The 16,194-nt window shown below is 47.7% G+C and overlaps 1 protein-coding gene across 1 annotated transcript; it reads left to right on the top strand.

The window, feature by feature from the left end:
• The first annotated feature begins 1,112 nt into the window (after positions 1-1,112).
• Positions 1,113-15,887, top strand: ears2 (glutamyl-tRNA synthetase 2, mitochondrial). Its single transcript, XM_041206063.1, has 9 exons — positions 1,113-1,325; positions 1,979-2,134; positions 2,494-2,683; positions 4,830-5,302; positions 6,222-6,330; positions 11,635-11,788; positions 12,039-12,169; positions 13,116-13,254; positions 13,837-15,887. The coding sequence occupies exons 1-9, from the start codon at positions 1,151-1,153 to the stop codon at positions 13,918-13,920; spliced, it is 1,611 nt and encodes a 536-aa protein (XP_041061997.1). The 5' UTR covers positions 1,113-1,150; the 3' UTR covers positions 13,921-15,887.
• Positions 15,888-16,194: the final 307 nt, after the last annotated feature.

Below are 16,194 nucleotides of genomic sequence, written 5' to 3' on the forward strand. Positions count from 1 at the left end.
GAGGTTGGAGAGGTGATAAGTGAGGACAAGGGGAACCCTATCATGGTTCTGGGAGGGAGAGGAAGGTGTGAGGGCAGATGCGCGGGAGATGGGTCGGACACGGTTGAGGGCCCTGTCAACCACCGTGGGTGGAAATCCTCAGTTAAGGAAGAAGGAAGACATGTCAGAGGAACTGTTTTTGAAAGTGGCATCAGCAGAACAGATGCAACAGAGGTGAAGGAACTGAGAGAATGGGATGAAGTCCTTAAAGGAAGCGGGCTGTGAGGAGCTGTAGTTGAGGTAGCTGTGGGAGTTGGTAGGCTTGTAATGAATATTGGTGGACAGTCTATCACCAGAAATTGAAACTGAGCGGCCAAGGAAGGGAAGGGAAGTGTCAGTGATGGACCACGTGAAAATGATGGAGGGGTGGAAATTGTAAGGAAACTTAACAAATTTTTCCAGATCCAGATGAGAACATGAAGCAGCATCAAAGCAGTCATCGATGTACCAGAGAAAGAATTGTGGGAGGGGCCCTGAGGAGGTCAGTGTGCCAGCGCGCCCTCACACCTTCCTCTCCCTCCCAGAACCATGATAGGGTCCCCCTTGTCCTCACTGTATTCCTCTCCGCAGATCTGTCAGACCTGCTGAGTTTTTCCAAGTATTTTTGATTTTGTTAAAGAATTATAAGGAACGCTGAGAACAGCCATTGTGTGTGCAAAACCCCAGGACGAATTCTGAGAAACAACATCTAAGAAGGTTAATTCTCCATAATGTCCTAGAAGCCCTATTGGAAAAGGAGTTGGTAGGTCCTGTCAATGGACCCTCTCACTCAGATAAAAGCAAAAAACTGCGGATGCTGGAAATCCAAAACAAAAACAAAACTTCCCTCTCTCTCACACTCTCTGTTTCTCCAGCTCTCTCACACTCACCCTCTGTCTGTCTAACTCTTGAGACACACTCTATATATTGCTACACACATTCCCCATCTCAGTGTCGCACACACACTATTTCTCTCCGTCCATCATTGTCACTCTTTATGTCACTCACCTTCTGGGGGGCGGGCTTTATTGGTTGATGGACAGCTGCAAGTCCCGCCCACAGTTTAAAGCGGGCGGACCGGAAGTAGATCTCTCAGTGGGGCCTGGGGAGGCAGCTGTTCGAAGCGAGTGTGATGCTGCTGTCAGTTGTGCGCCGCCGGACCCGGCAGCTGCGGCTTGAGGCTGCCTCCGGCCTGGCTGTGGGGTGGAAAGCGGTATTGAGATCCGGCCTGTGCGGAGGGGTCGGGGCCGGGGCCGGGGCCGGGGCCGGGGCTGGGGTGAGGCTGCGGTTCGGGCCGAGTCCCACAGGTACAGAGACAGAAGGACTTGCTGACAGGATGATTATATTATATATAAATATTTAATAATATCAATTATGCAAATAGGCTTGGACATTACTGTATTGACTCAGCAGAACTCTGGTTTCAGCTGCCCACATGGAATCTCATCCTGGTACCTGACCCCCATCGGCTCCCCCCCCTCCGTAAACCCTTCTTCCGCCCTGTCCTGCCTCACCATCCCCTTTCTCCCCTACGCACCCCCTTTCTCCACCAGGCGCACCCCTTCCTCCCCCACGTGCCTGCCTTCCTGCCCCATGCGCCTCCCATTCTCCCCCGCGTACCTGCCTTTCTCCACCTAACTCCACTGACCATGTCTGATACCATTGTCTTTATGGCAGCTCCTGCCTCAGTGCAGCCCTTTCCTCACTTTATTTTCTACCTTCCCAGGGTGCTCTTGTTGCCCTCTGCCTCCCTGGGTGCTGGGACCCAATTGTAGGCCATCAGACATGCCACCCACCCCCCCCCCCCCCCCCAACTAAGAATTTTACCACAATCTGGACTCTATTCTCAGTCTCCTTGTCTCTGGATCACATTAGATCACCCAATTGGTATTTGAGGTGCAGCTCAGATATGACTTGTTGAATGCTTCTAAAATCCTGTTATTTTTGCTTGTTTCACCAGGCTTCCTGCACCTGGGTGGACTCCGCACAGCTCTGTATAATTATATATTTGCCAAAAAACATGGAGGCAGCTTTATCCTCCGGATTGAAGATACGGATCAGAGCCGTCTTGTACCTGGAGCAGTGGAAAACATTGAGAATGTACTGGAGTGGGCAGGTAGTGTATGCTGGGAGGCTCTAAGTTACACACCCACAGTATCAGACTCTCAGTCATAACACTCTCTTTGTTACAAATCCCACACTAAGCTTAAGACTCATGGATATCACAATCTCCCTTTTATACACCTGAATCTCAGTTTAAGACACTAATTTACAACACTGTCTCTGTTACACATCCTCAGCATAAGACTTTAGATCATAATGCTCTCTCTGCTACACACAATTAACATAAGATTCTCGGTTATAACACGCACTGTTACAACCAGTATAAGGCTCTCAGTTATAGGATTCCCTTTGTTGCATACAGACAGTATAAGACTCTTGGTTATCACACTCTCTGTTTTACTTGTGACACAGGTATCTCCCCTGATGAAAGCCCTCAGCGAGGGGGCTCTTATGGACCATACAAGCAGTCGGAGCGACTGGATCTGTACTTAAAGGCCACTGAGACCCTGGTAATGAAGAATGCAGCATATTATTGCTTCTGTAGTCCCCGGCGTCTGGAAATGTTGAAGAAGGAAGCATTGAGAATGAGACAAACACCAAAGTAGGTTTAAAAGCAAAATTTTTCCTTCGACCTGTCTCACTTCCTCCAAATAAAAGTCACAGCTCTACCCGCATGGGCCCTAGTTATGCCTGTTTTTGGTGGGGTATGTGGAACATTCTTTGTTCCAATCCAACTCAGGCCAAATCTCCATAACTGTTCAATAAATAAAAGCAAAACACTGTGGATGCTGGAAATCTGAAATAAAAATAGGAAATGCTAGAAAAACTCAGCAGGTCTGGCGGCATATGTGGAGAGAGAAACAGAGTTAACGTTTCGAGTCTGTTTAACTCTTCCTCAGATCTCGTTTTCCAGCATAATCATAACTGTATGGGTGCCACCTTTTCCTCTTGTCCGGAACTTCTCTCAGATTCACATGATTGATCTCCGACACTTCTCTTCCTTGATTTCTCTGTCTCTGTTCCTGCTGATAGACTGTCTACTAATATTCATTGCAAGCCCACCGACTCCCACAGCTATCTTGGCTACACTTCTTCGCACTCTGCTTCCTGTGAGGACTCCATTCTCCCAGTTTCTCCATCTCCATTGCATCCACTCTGATGATGCTACCTTCTGAGGTGTCTCCCTTTTTCCTGAACTGAGGATTCTCCCCCCCACCCCATGTTGTTGACAGACCCTTCAACCATGTCCGACCCATTTCCTGCACTATTGCCCTCACCCCTTCCCCTCCCTCCCAGAAACATAGTAAGATTTCCATTGTCTTCACTTTCACCTCACTAGCCTCCGTATTCAAAGGATCATCCTCCACCATTTCTGCCATCTTCAGCATGATACCATCACCAACACATCTTCCCCTCCCCTCCCTGTTAACATTCTGAAGGGACCATTCCCTCGGCAACACCCTGGTCCACTCCTCCATCACCCCTAACACCTCATCCCCTTCCCACAGCAGCTTCCCATATTGCAGGAGGTGTAACACTTGTCCCTTTACCTCCCCTCTCCTCACTATCCAAGGCCCCAAACACTAATTCCAGATGAAGCAGATATTTACTTGTACTTCTTTCAATTTAGTATTCTTTATTCACTGCTCACAATGCGGTTTTCCCAAACCGGGGACCAAATACAGATTGGGAGACTGCTTTGTGGAACACCATGCAAGCATTACCCCAACCTTCCTGTCGCATGCCACTTCAGTTTGCCATCTTGCTCACATTTCTGTTTTTGGCCTGCTGCAATGTTCCAGCGAAGCCCAAAACAAGCTGGAGGAACAGCACATCATCTTCCAATGCAAGTCGGAGGACTAGCACCTCATCTTCCAACTAGGCACTTTTCAGGCTCTGAAGACCATAAATTCTTAGACCATGAATTATTTCCTCCATTTTGAATATTTTTTGCCAAGTGCCAGTTTGTATCTTTTTTTCATGTTTTTGCCTTCAGAGCTGACGTTTATTCTGCTAATAACACCCACTCTAGACCAATGCTTTGTTTCTTTACTATTACCATTAGCACTCCCTTTGCCTTTTGTTCGATGACTTCTTTGACATTTAATTTACCCCGCCCTCTAACCTATCCCTGACCTTCCCTTTTGTTCCACCTGACTCCCTTACCCACTTTTTCAACAGCATAAAACCCATCAAATTCCTACCTCTCCCATTTGCGAAGAAGAGTCATATTGAACTCAGAATGATAACTGTGTTTCTATTTTCACAGATGTTGCCAGACCTGCTGAGTTTTTCCAGCGCTTTTTATTTTTATACTAAAGTAGGTTTGAAGCATATGGTTACGGGGAGCTGTCCATGGACACGGGTCATTTGTCTTTCCTTCTGTCTCCTTGTCATTAATTTTATTTCTTTGCTTGAAGGAGGAGGCTCAGCCATGATCTTATTGACTGACAAACAAGCTGGACTGGCTGAGTGGCCTACTTGTGTACCTGTGACTCCTTGGTGCAAAACTTTATGGTGGATAAACTGACCTGGACTGCCTGCAACCCTACTGCCCTAATCCCACCCCCAACAAGCCAACTCCTACCCCCTAGCCTCCTACCCATTCCCCCAATCCCTTCCATCATCTTACCTTCTTTCACATTGTCAACTGATACCATCTAGCTCTGCCTAAAGAAATTGTAGAAAAATAGTTTAAAAATATGTGGGCAGGCTCCTCTTGTGATACAAATGCTGTCCCTTTTCAGATATGATAATCGCTGTAGGCACCTGACTTCGAAACAGATCGAGGAACGACTGGCACAAGGATGCCCACATGTTATTCGATTTCGTCTGGAGGAGGGTGCTGAACCCTTTGAAGATCTAGTGTACGGGGTGAACAGGCTGGATCCTGCCAGTGTGGAGGGAGACCCCGTCATCATTAAGACGGACGGGTTTCCAACGTATCACTTAGCAAACGTAGTCGATGATCACCACATGAAGATCAGCCATGTTCTGCGGGGCACCGAGTGGCTCACTTCCACTGCCAAACATCTACTAATGTACAAGGCCTTTGGCTGGGACCCACCAGCTTTTGCTCATCTTCCTCTTCTCCTGAACAAAGATGGCAGCAAATTGTCCAAGCGTCAGGGTGATCTGTTCATCCAGAACTTTTCCCAGAATGGCTTCCTGCCAGAGGCTTTACTTGACATTGTCACCAACTGTGGATCTGGCTTCTCAGGTGCTGTGAATAGGGAAAGGGATTTACTCTATTTAGAATTTGTCATACAGAGACGGCATGCAGGTTGGCATATGTTGCACATAGGACCACACAGGCTGGAGTTTTGCACACAGGATTGTGCAGGCTGGGGTGTGTTGTATACAGGACTGCATGATGTCTGGGATGTGTTATACACAGAACTGTGTGCAGGTGGGTCTGTCTAGGTTTGACTGGGTTGTATTGCACACAGGACTGTGCACAGGTTGTTTGTGTTGCACACAGGACTGTGCACAGGTTGGTTGTGTTGCACACAGGACTGTGCACAGGTTGGTTGTGTTGCACACAGGACTGTGCACAGGTTAGTTATGTTGCACACAGGACTGCACAGGTTGGTTGTGTTGCACACAGGACTGTGCACACGTTAGTTATGTTGCACACAGGACTGCACAGATTGGTTGTGTTGCACACAGGACTGTGCACAGGCTGGGTACTGTTGCATACAGGACTGTACACAGGCTGGGTAGTGTTGCACATGGGACTGTACACAGGCTGGGTAGTGTTGCACATGGGACTGTGCTCAGGCTGGGTAGTGTTGCACTGGGATTGTGCACAGGCTGGGTAGTGTTACACACAGGACTGTGCACATGCTGGGTAGTGTTGCACACGGGACTGTGCACAGGCTGGGTAGTGTTGCACAGGACTGTGCACTAGTCGAATATGTTATTCACAGGATAGGATTCAGGCTGGAGTAGTTATCTACAGGATAGCGTAAACTTGAGAGCAGCATGGATATAACCTGACAGACGGTATTTCACCCTCCTGGTCCTTGCTGTGTGGAGTGATGTGAAGACCCAGAGAGATAAGCAAGAGAAAATGGATAAGAAATGCAAGTGGAGTGAAGCCTCTGTGAAAATGTGTTATCTTTATATTGTGTTTACAGGTAATCGGCCAGGTCGAATCCTAGAGGAGCTGGTCAGCGAGTTTGATGTGACCAAGATCACAACACATTCTGCACTCCTGGATCTTGATCAGCTACCAGATTTCAACAGGTGTGCAAGTATCCAAGTGTAGAACACACACACATGACCATAAAGCAGACCCTTTAAACACATTTCTCCGCAAGTACCATCAGCGTGTGCCCGACTCTCACTGGTGGCCGGCTTCCTGCCCTGCCCTCGCTGGCTGCCCGCTGCCGGCCCTCGCTGGCTGCCCGCTGCCGGCCCTCGCTGGCGGCCCGCTGCCGGCCCTCGCTGGCGGCCCGCTGCCGGCCCTCGCTGGCGGCCCGCTGCCGGCCCTCGCTGGCGGCCCGCTGCCGGCCCTCGCTGGCGGCCCGCTGCCGGCCCTCGCTGGCGGCCCGCTGCCGGCCCTCGCTGGCGGCCCGCTGCCGGCCCTCGCTGGCGGCCCGCTGCCGGCCCTCGCTGGCGGCCCGCTGCCGGCCCTCGCTGGCGGCCCGCTGCCGGCCCTCGCTGGCGGCCCGCTGCCGGCCCTCGCTGGCGGCCCGCTGCCGGCCCTCGCTGGCGGCCCGCTGCCGGCCCTCGCTGGCGGCCCGCTGCCGGCCCTCGCTGGCGGCCCGCTGCCGGCCCTCGCTGGCGGCCCGCTGCCGGCCCTCGCTGGCGGCCCGCTGCCGGCCCTCGCTGGCGGCCCGCTGCCGGCCCTCGCTGGCGGCCCGCTGCCGGCCCTCGCTGGCGGCCCGCTGCCGGCCCTCGCTGGCGGCCCGCTGCCGGCCCTCGCTGGCGGCCCGCTGCCGGCCCTCGCTGGCGGCCCGCTGCCGGCCCTCGCTGGCGGCCCGCTGCCGGCCCTCGCTGGCGGCCCGCTGCCGGCCCTCGCTGGCGGCCCGCTGCCGGCCCTCGCTGGCGCCCCGCTGCCGGCCCTCGCTGGCGCCCCGCTGCCGGCCCTCATTGGCGGCTTGCTCCCTGCCCTTGCTGGCGCCCTGCTGCCGGCCCCCTATCAACGCTGCCGGTATGTGCTTTATTCTATTCTTGCTGTCCTGCATTAGCAGTGTGTGTCTTTACTGTCAATTGTATATTTGTTCTATCTATTTGCACCCAGTTATAGAGTTTAATAAGTTGTCAAGGCAAATGTCTGTAGATGCAGTGGGAAATACCCCAGCTGTGTGTGGTGTAGCTGCACAATGTGGCTGTGGTAGTTCTCTCACCCCTGAGAACGAGGATCTTGGATTCAAGCTGCAATGTGGAGCAGCGCATATCATCCAGACTGACATTTTAGTACAGTACTGAGAGAGTGCTGCAGTGTCTGAAGTGCTGTCTTTGGCTAAGACATTAATTGGAGGCCCCATCGATCTGTATAGGTGGATGTATAAGATTCCATGGCACTATTCAAAGAGGAGCTGGGGAGTTCTCCCCAGTGTCTTAGTTAGCTGTTGTTTGTTGGACCTTGCTGCAGTGACAGTCCTTCAAAAGCAGTTTGTTGCTTGTGAAGTGCTCTTGCATATCCTAGGGATGTGCTATAGAGATGCAAGCCAGTTATTGAGCCATACAGACTGTGACAGTCTCAGATTTGATTCCTGGTCGGGATTGAGTAGCTAATCATCCCCATGGTACTGCAACTGGTCTCAGTATTCATGGGTTGATGAGGGTAAAGATCAGCCAGGGCCTATCTGATTGGCACACAGTAATTCCCACAGAATGGGATGGCCCCCATAGTGGAATAACGTACATACATACATACAAATTTGGAGCAGGAGTAGGCCATTCAACTTCTCAAGCCTGCTCCACCATTCAATAAGATCATGACTAATCTGATTATGACCTCAAATTTACATTCCCACCTTTGACACCGTTGTTAGCCAAGAATCAATCTACCTCTGCCTTAAAGCTATTCAATGATCCTGCCTCCACCGCTGTGCAGGGAAGAGAGTTCCAAAGGTGCATCTTCGTGTTAAATGGGAGACCCCTTATTTTTCAACTGTGTCGCCTAGTTATTGTCCCTCCCGCACGGGGAAACAGCCTTTCAGTATCCGCCCTTTCAAGTCTCCTCAGGATTTTATACGTTTCAATAAGATCACCTCTCATTCTTCTAAACTCCAATGGATACAGGCCCAGCCTGTCCAACCTTTCCTCATAAGATAACCCCCCAGCCCGCATCCCGGGTATCAGTTGAGTGAACCTTCTTTGAGCTGCTTCGCTTGTATCATTTCTTAAATAATGAGACCAAAACTGTCCACAATACTTTAGATGTGGTTTCACCAATGCCCTGTACAACTGTAGCAAAACATCCATATTTTTATATTATATTCCCCTTGCAATAAATGATAACATTCCATCTGCCTTACTAACCACTTGCTATACCTGCACACTAACTTTTTCTGATTCATGTACCAGGATACCCAGATCCCTCTGTACCACCGAGTTCTGCAATCTCTCTCCATTTAAATAATATGCTGTTTTTCTATTCTTCTTGCCAAAGTGAACAAGTTCACATTTTTCCAAATTACACTCCATCTGCCAAATTTTTGCCCACTCACTTAACCTATTGATATCCCTTTGCAGACTCCAGACTGCCATATGAGCAATGCTGGGTGAGGTAGCAGAGGAAGCTGCTCCCCAGCGGAGAGTCAATGCCATTGGGAGAGAAAGGGAGGAGCTCTCTTCCTCAAACTCTTCCAAGCGCTTGGTGCAAAAGGGATGTTAAGGAATATGGGGCAAAGACACATATGTCAGCCATCATCTCATTGAATGGTGGAATAGGCTTGAGGGGCTGAATGGCCTACTCCTGTTCCTATTCTTATCCTTACCCACCTGATGCCTTCTCATATTCTTCCGAGAGGTGGAGTAAAAAAGTAGGAAAGTCTTGCTACATGCTTCACAGTGTCAGCATCACAGATGCTTATTTGATTCAATGCACGTGATATCAAGAAATGGCTGAAGGCATTGAACACTGCAAAGACAATGGGCCCTGACAACATTCCGGTAATAGTACTGAAGACGTGTTTCAGAACTAGCCGCACCTCTAGCCAAGCTGTTCCAGTTACCATTGTCATGAAATGCCAATTACTGCCACAAATTACATATGGGCATATTGAACTTTTTAAGAAAGACTTGTGCGTTTTCAAAGAGACACAATCAAAAACACTGAGCAAAAGATGGCTGATAGCGTAAAGTGATCTCTTTCTGGAAAATTCCTCTGTGGATTATACCGACGGACCTGTCCTGAGAGAACATGGAGTGTCGCACCTGAAAATATGTCATGGCCTTCTTGAAGCAGACACTTGAAAGGGAGATAGGAAAGATGCAAAAGACAACTTTAATCCCCTGTGGTTGCGGACAAAAGAATGATTTGCCGTCTCAGCAATCACCCAAAAATCCATCTCCTGTTGACTTATATCTCAGAATGTAAAAATAGTTCTGAGATGGATGCAAGACGACTATTTTTTTCTCTCTCTCTCTCTCTCTGTGTGTCTCTCTCTGTGTGTCTCTCTCTGTGTGTCTCTCTCTGTGTGTCTCTCTCTATGTGTCTCTCTCTGTGTGTCTCTCTCTGTGTGTCTCTCTCTGTCTGTTTCTCTCTGTCTGTCTCTCTCTGTCTGTCTGTCTCTCTCTCTCTGTCTGTCTATCTGTCTCTGTTGCTGCAGGCAAGGCTCAGCAGAAGCCACAATCAAAAAGGCCTCATCAGCTACCCTGCAGAACCAAGTGCCTCCAAAACTAACTGCGAAACTGCCAAAGTCAGCGGTACCGGAATCACCCAACCTAACAACCGCAACGTACCACCACCTACACCTCACGGACAAGCCAAAGGCTGATTCATAATTTTTTTTTGCCTCTATTTGGACTCTTCTCATTTCTGATTTGTGTGTATGTGTGTTGTATTTTTATTATTTTTCTATGGCTTTAGTAACTAATGAACTTTTTCTTTGACTCAGGTAAGCCTGGTTACAGTGGCTCCTTCTAAAAAATAAATTCATTTGGACTGGGGAAAGGTGTCCATGGTGTGTGGGGGGGGGAGGGGGGCGGGGGGGGGGGGGGGGGGGGTGTCCATTTTTAATTAACCTTTTTGTGACCAACTGAGGGGGCTGAATAAAGAGGGGGAGCCAACTCATTTCTCCTCACCTGGGAGCATCACAAAATTCGAGTCTCGTTCAGGAATTTGACAAATTGGGAACCTTGCCCGGGACCAGTCATAACACCATTGTAGAGAAACTGAACTAGACCAGCCATACAAAATACTGTGGCTACAAGAGCAGGTCAGAGGCTGGGAATTCTGCGGTGGATAACTTGACTCCCTAAAGCCTGTCCACCATCTGCAAGACACAAGTGAGGAGTGTGATGGAATACTCTCCACTTGCCTGGATGAATGTAGCTTCAACAACACTCAAGAAGCTTGACACCATTCAGGACAAAGCAACCTGTTGATTGGCACCCCATTCACTACTGACACATAGTGGCAACAGTGTGTACCATCTACAAGAAGCACTGCAGCAACTCAGCAAGGGTCTTTGACCGCACCTTCCAAACCCGTGACCTCTACCACCTCAAGAACATGGGCAGCAGATGCATGGGAGCACCACACCTGTAGGTTCCCCTACAAGCCACACACCATCCTGACTTAGAATTATATCACCGTTCCTTCACTGTCGCTGGATTAAAATCTTGGAATTCCTTTCCTAACAGCACTGTGGGTGTACCTACACCATGTGGACTGCAGTGGTTCAAGAAGGTGGCTTACCACCACCATCTCAAGGGCAATTAGGGATGGGCAATAAATGCTGGCCTAGCTAGTGACACCCACATCCCATGAAGAATAAAGTTTTTTTAAATTTGTACAGAGGATTGGTGAAATCATACCTAGAGTACTGTGTCTGGTTTTAGTCACTTAAGGAGGGAAATACTTGCATTGGAGGCAGTTTAGAGAAGATTCATTAGGCTGATTTCTGGGGATGAAGGGATTGTCTTATGAGGAAAGGTTGTGCAGATTGGTCCTATACTCATTGGAGGTTAGAAGAATGAAAGGTGAATTTATTGAAGCATATAAGATTCTGAGGGGGCTTGACAGATGCCGAGATGATGTTCCCCCTCATGGGGGAATCTAGAACTAGGGAACACAGTATTAAAATAAGGAGTCTCCATTTAAGACAGCAATGACGAAAAATTTCTTCTCTCAGAGGGTCATTAGTGTTTGGAGTTCTCTCCCTCAGTGAGCAGTGGAAAATGGGTCATTGAATATATTCAAGACTGAGTTAGACAGATTTTGATTGACAAGGGAGTTGTGGGTTATGGGGGATAGGCAGGAAAGTGGAGTAAAAGCTGCTTTGAATCAGCCATGACCTTTTTGACTGGTGGAGCAGACTCTAGGGACCCAATGACCTACTACTGATTCCTGTTTCTTATGTTCTTACGGAGGATTCATTTGCTGCGGCATGTTGAGAATGTGAGCTCACGACAGCAATTGGTGACAGAGTTGCAAGCCCTGGTTGAGAAAGAGTATGGTGACAAGCTGATGGATGGCGAGGCCCTGTGCACTGACTATGCGGAGCGGGTGCTGCTATACCGCAAGGTGAGAACAATGTCATTTTCAATTTCCCGTCTTTCTGAACTTTCTAATTGTGCCCCAGCCCAGAGACTGGTTATCAGCCCAGACTGACAGTGTGTAAGTGCAGGAAGAATTTTTCTGTGCTGGATTGGTGTTGGTCTGAAATTCCCAATCCATTAGGGTTCATACCCAGGAAAAGCCCTTGGTGACAGCCCTGTTTTAATGAACTGCAAGATCTAGTTTCTAAATTAGATGTGTTTTTTTTGCTGGGCAGGGCCATATCACCCGTTTGCAGGATTTGGTATCACCGGCCTACTCATACCTGTGGATCAGGCCTGTTGTGCCCCATGAGCAAATGCTGAATCTGTCAACAGAAGGAGAGAAGATCTGTAGGGTGGTGATGCGGTAAGTGTCTGTCTGTTAGCTTTGCACAGGCTACCTGGGCTGAAGTTATATGCAATATAACACTTCCCACCAGTCATTTTTCTCTTCCCCTAGCTCCCTTTCTCCACTTCACTTGGCAGGGACATTACTCTCCCCATCATTCCTCAACCTTTTGCAGTGAGAGTTGCACAGCTTAGAGCAGGCAGAGTTAGTGTTAGCCTTATTTACCCATTATACTCTCTAAAACCAATAGCCACTGCTGCAATCCCTATGGGTTCTGCCAATCACTGAAACACAGATCTCTATATGCTGCAGCTTTCACTCAGTTCCTGCTCTGGAAAATCTACCAATCTGCCAGCAAAGAGAGAATTGCATGAGAAACACTCCAGCAATGAGGTTCACTGTAGACAGTGATAAATACCAAATATTGCCCATCACTAAATACTGAATAGAGATAATGGGGTGCAAAGGATTGCCCAAAATAGCCAGCACTGTTATTAAGTTATAAGCAGCACCTTTATAATTGACTCCTATGGAACTGGTGAATGATTACTGGCATTTGCCCAATATAGGCACCTACCTATAATGATTGGGGATGGTGTAAGTGTTGGAGACTGTACTACTCTTCCAATCTGTCCCATTTTCTCTACTTCCCTGTTCCAGCTTCCTCTCTATCTCTCTGCCTGTGTTTCTCTCCATCCCTGTTTCTCTATCACTCTATCTCTCTCTGTTTGTCTTTTTCTTTGTCTCCATCCATCTCTCTTAGTCTCTCTCTCTTTCCTCCTCCTTTCCTCCAACTCCCACCAGGCAGAATTCCTCCCATTTCCCATGGTTCTCTCCCTTACACTAACCACACCAAACCTTACCCCCATCCCACCACATCTCCCTCCAGTGTGGGCAGCCTGTAAGTAAGTTTTGCAATTCTGATTTACTATGAGCGAATGGGAACTAACCTTTTGAATTTCAGCTTGTTCCAGACCTGGCCATATGACAGTGTGACCCCTGCACAGCTGAACTCTGAACTGAGAGCGCTACAGGCACAATTCACAGGCACCAAGTACAGTGTCATGATGAAGTTCCTTCGACTGGTTCTCAGTGGACAGCAGGTAGGGCGCTGAGGAGATTTACCTGGGATGAGGGATTTCAGTTATGTAGAGAGACTGGAGAAGCTAGAATTGTCCTCAGTAGAGCAGAGAAGGCCAAGCGAGATTTGATCAAGGTGATCAAAATTTTGACTGGTTGTGATGGAGTAGATAGGGAGAAACTATTTCCACAGGCAGAATCGTCAGAAACTAGAAGACACATTTAATATATTTGTCAAAAAAGCCAAGGGAGTTGCAGGAGAGATGAAGATTTGTTTTTTACTCAGCAGGTTCTTATGATCTGTAATTTGGAGGGCGATGGACAAAGAGGGGTGGGGGGAATTGGGACTAATTGAATAGTTCTATGAAAGAACTGACACAGGCATTATGGACCAAATGGTCTCCTGTACTGTAAGGTTGTATGATTATAAGTACATTGTCCAATTTTGGCACCCTGTGGACAGAGAGTAAAGGATCTGATATCTGAGGGGGTTGCACAGGGGAAGGAGACTATTTAGAAGGATATTTTAAGTAACTAACATGGAGGTTTTAGTGTTTTTCTCATACTATTTTTGAAGAACTGATTCTGTTTTTATTTCCTTGCAGCAAGGACCAAGTGTGGCTGAGATGATGCTGTCTTTGGGTCCTAAAGAGGTGTGTCAACGTCTGCAGCAAGCGGCCATCCATTGACCACAGGTATCTTCCTGTGACCTGTACGCTTGGGAAGTCACGAGTGATACACTGCCCCCTGACTTGTATGAATGTGTTTCTCTGCAGACAAATCATCTAGGAAGGGGAAATACATATAAACAAACTCCTTATACTCCAGGATGCAGCCACTTGGTGTATTAATGACCTCTCGCCATGTTGGGCTCTGGATTGTGACTGTCTTTCTCTGGCCAAGGGAGCTGGGGGATAATTGAGTTGCACTCCAGCAGAGAGGGGAGAAACACCCCGTTCTTGCACAGTCTGCCCCAAGACACTCACCTGTTCTACTTCTCAAACCTGTGACTGCTGGACCACAAGCAGTGTCTTGTTGCTTTGATTATCTGACTGCTGAGGACCGCAGGCCACTCACTCCTTGTATTTATATTTCTCATTCTTGTATTGAGTTTTGTATTAAGGTTTGGAAAGTGCTGTTTTTGTCTTCAGTAGTGGACACATCCTAGTTCTGAACACCATATCTGTTAGCATCATAGAATTTACAGACCAGAAGTAGGCCAGTCGGCTTAATTGGTCTATACCAGCACATGAACCTCCAACCATCCCACTTCATCCAGCCCTATCAGCATATCCTTCTATTCCTTTCTCCCTCTTAAATATATCAATACCATTTGCCTGAATTATTCCTGTGGTAGCAAATTCCACTTTCCATCCACATGCTGGATGAATTTTCTCCTGAATTGCCTATTGGATTTATTTTATATTTATGTTCTCTAGTTTTGGCCTCCCCCACTTGAGGAACACCACCACCTGCAAGTTCTCCTCCAAGCCACACACTATCGTGACTTTGAACTATATTGCTGTTCCTTCACTGTCGCTGGGCAAAATCCTTTAACTCCCTCCCTAACAGCACTGGGTGTACCTACACCATGGACCGCAGTGGTTCAAGAAGGCCGCTCACCACCACTACCTCAATGGCAGTTTGGATGGACAATAAAAGCTGGTCTTGCTAGTGATGTTCACATTTCATGAATGAATTTTTAAAAGGTCTATTGCAGGAATATCCAGCCTATACCAGCAGAGGCTACATATAAATACAGTGCTGATTCTCATTAGTTCCCATATAATTATATATACATAATAGAGGTTAAGACCATCAGGAAACACTGAAAAGGCTGTGGCTTTTTTCTCTGGAAAGTAGAGGTCAGAGGTGATCTAATAGAGATCTTCAAAATTTATGAAGGGCTTTGATCAGATCAACGTTGAGAAGGTGGGGCAGATCAGAATGGGCTGCGAGTTGAACAAGCCTGTTCTAGGTGGTAGACATTGCGGGTTTTGAAGGTGCTGTTGAAGGAGGCTTGGTGAGTTCTGCCGTGTATCAAGGAGTGGAAATTGCTGGACTGTCAGCTGTGGCTCACTTAATAGCACTCCTGCCTCTGAGTCACAAGATTTGGGGTGAAGTCTCACTTCAGGACTTGAGCACAAATATAAAGGCTGACAACTCCAGTGCTGACTATTGGAGGTGCCATCTTTTGGATGAGATGTTAAACCAAGACTCTGTATGCCCTCTCAGATGGACATAAAGATCCCATGGTACTATTTCAAAGAAGATCAGGGAGCTATTCCCAATGTCCTGGCTAGTATTTATCCCTCAATTAACATCTCAAAAACAGATTATCTAATTATTATCACATTGCTGTATGTGGGACCTTGTTGGGTGCCATATTTCCTACTTTATAACAATGACTACATTTCAAAAGTACTTCACTGGGTGTAGAGGACTTTGGGTCGTCCGCTGGTAATGAGATGTGCTATGTAAATAGAAGTCTTTTAGAAGAAAGCACAAGTGTGTGTGAAAATGTCAGCCCAGACAACAATGTGAATTCGAACATATGCCTTCAGTAATACCTGTTAATTGACCTATCAGCTTCTTAATTCTAAACAATTCCTGTCAGTCATTTCCCCACCACATTAAATCATGAAATGCAGTAAAATTTATGGTAATCTCTGATTTTTTTGTGTCTGATATGTTAAACTGTGATGTTGGATTCGCAGACCATGGGTTCAGCTTCTACTAGGGAGAAATTGTGAAATTTGGTTCTGGAAATCTTGTAATTTGTGGGATGACACCAGCAGAAATGACCCTGAAAGATATCAGATTGTTAGTATAACCCAAAATGATTCACTAATGAAAACAGAATTACCTGGAAAAACTCAGCAGGTCTGGCAGCATCGGCGGAGAAGAAAAGAGTTGACGTTTCGAGTCCTCATGACCCTTCGACAGAGGTGGAGGGGGTTGGT

This window comes from Carcharodon carcharias, chromosome 15, assembly GCF_017639515.1.
Source record: "Carcharodon carcharias isolate sCarCar2 chromosome 15, sCarCar2.pri, whole genome shotgun sequence".
NCBI classification, from domain to species: domain Eukaryota; kingdom Metazoa; phylum Chordata; class Chondrichthyes; order Lamniformes; family Lamnidae; genus Carcharodon; species Carcharodon carcharias.

Coding starts and splice junctions, on each gene's coding strand:
- ears2 (XM_041206063.1), top strand. CDS start 1,151: ATGCTGCTGTCAGTTGTGCGCCGCCGGACCCGGCAGCTGCGGCTTGAG. Junction 2,684..4,829: donor AGAATGAGACAAACACCAAA/GTAGGTTTAAAA, acceptor GTCCCTTTTCAG/ATATGATAATCGCTGTAGGC. Junction 11,789..12,038: donor GGGTGCTGCTATACCGCAAG/GTGAGAACAATG, acceptor TTTGCTGGGCAG/GGCCATATCACCCGTTTGCA.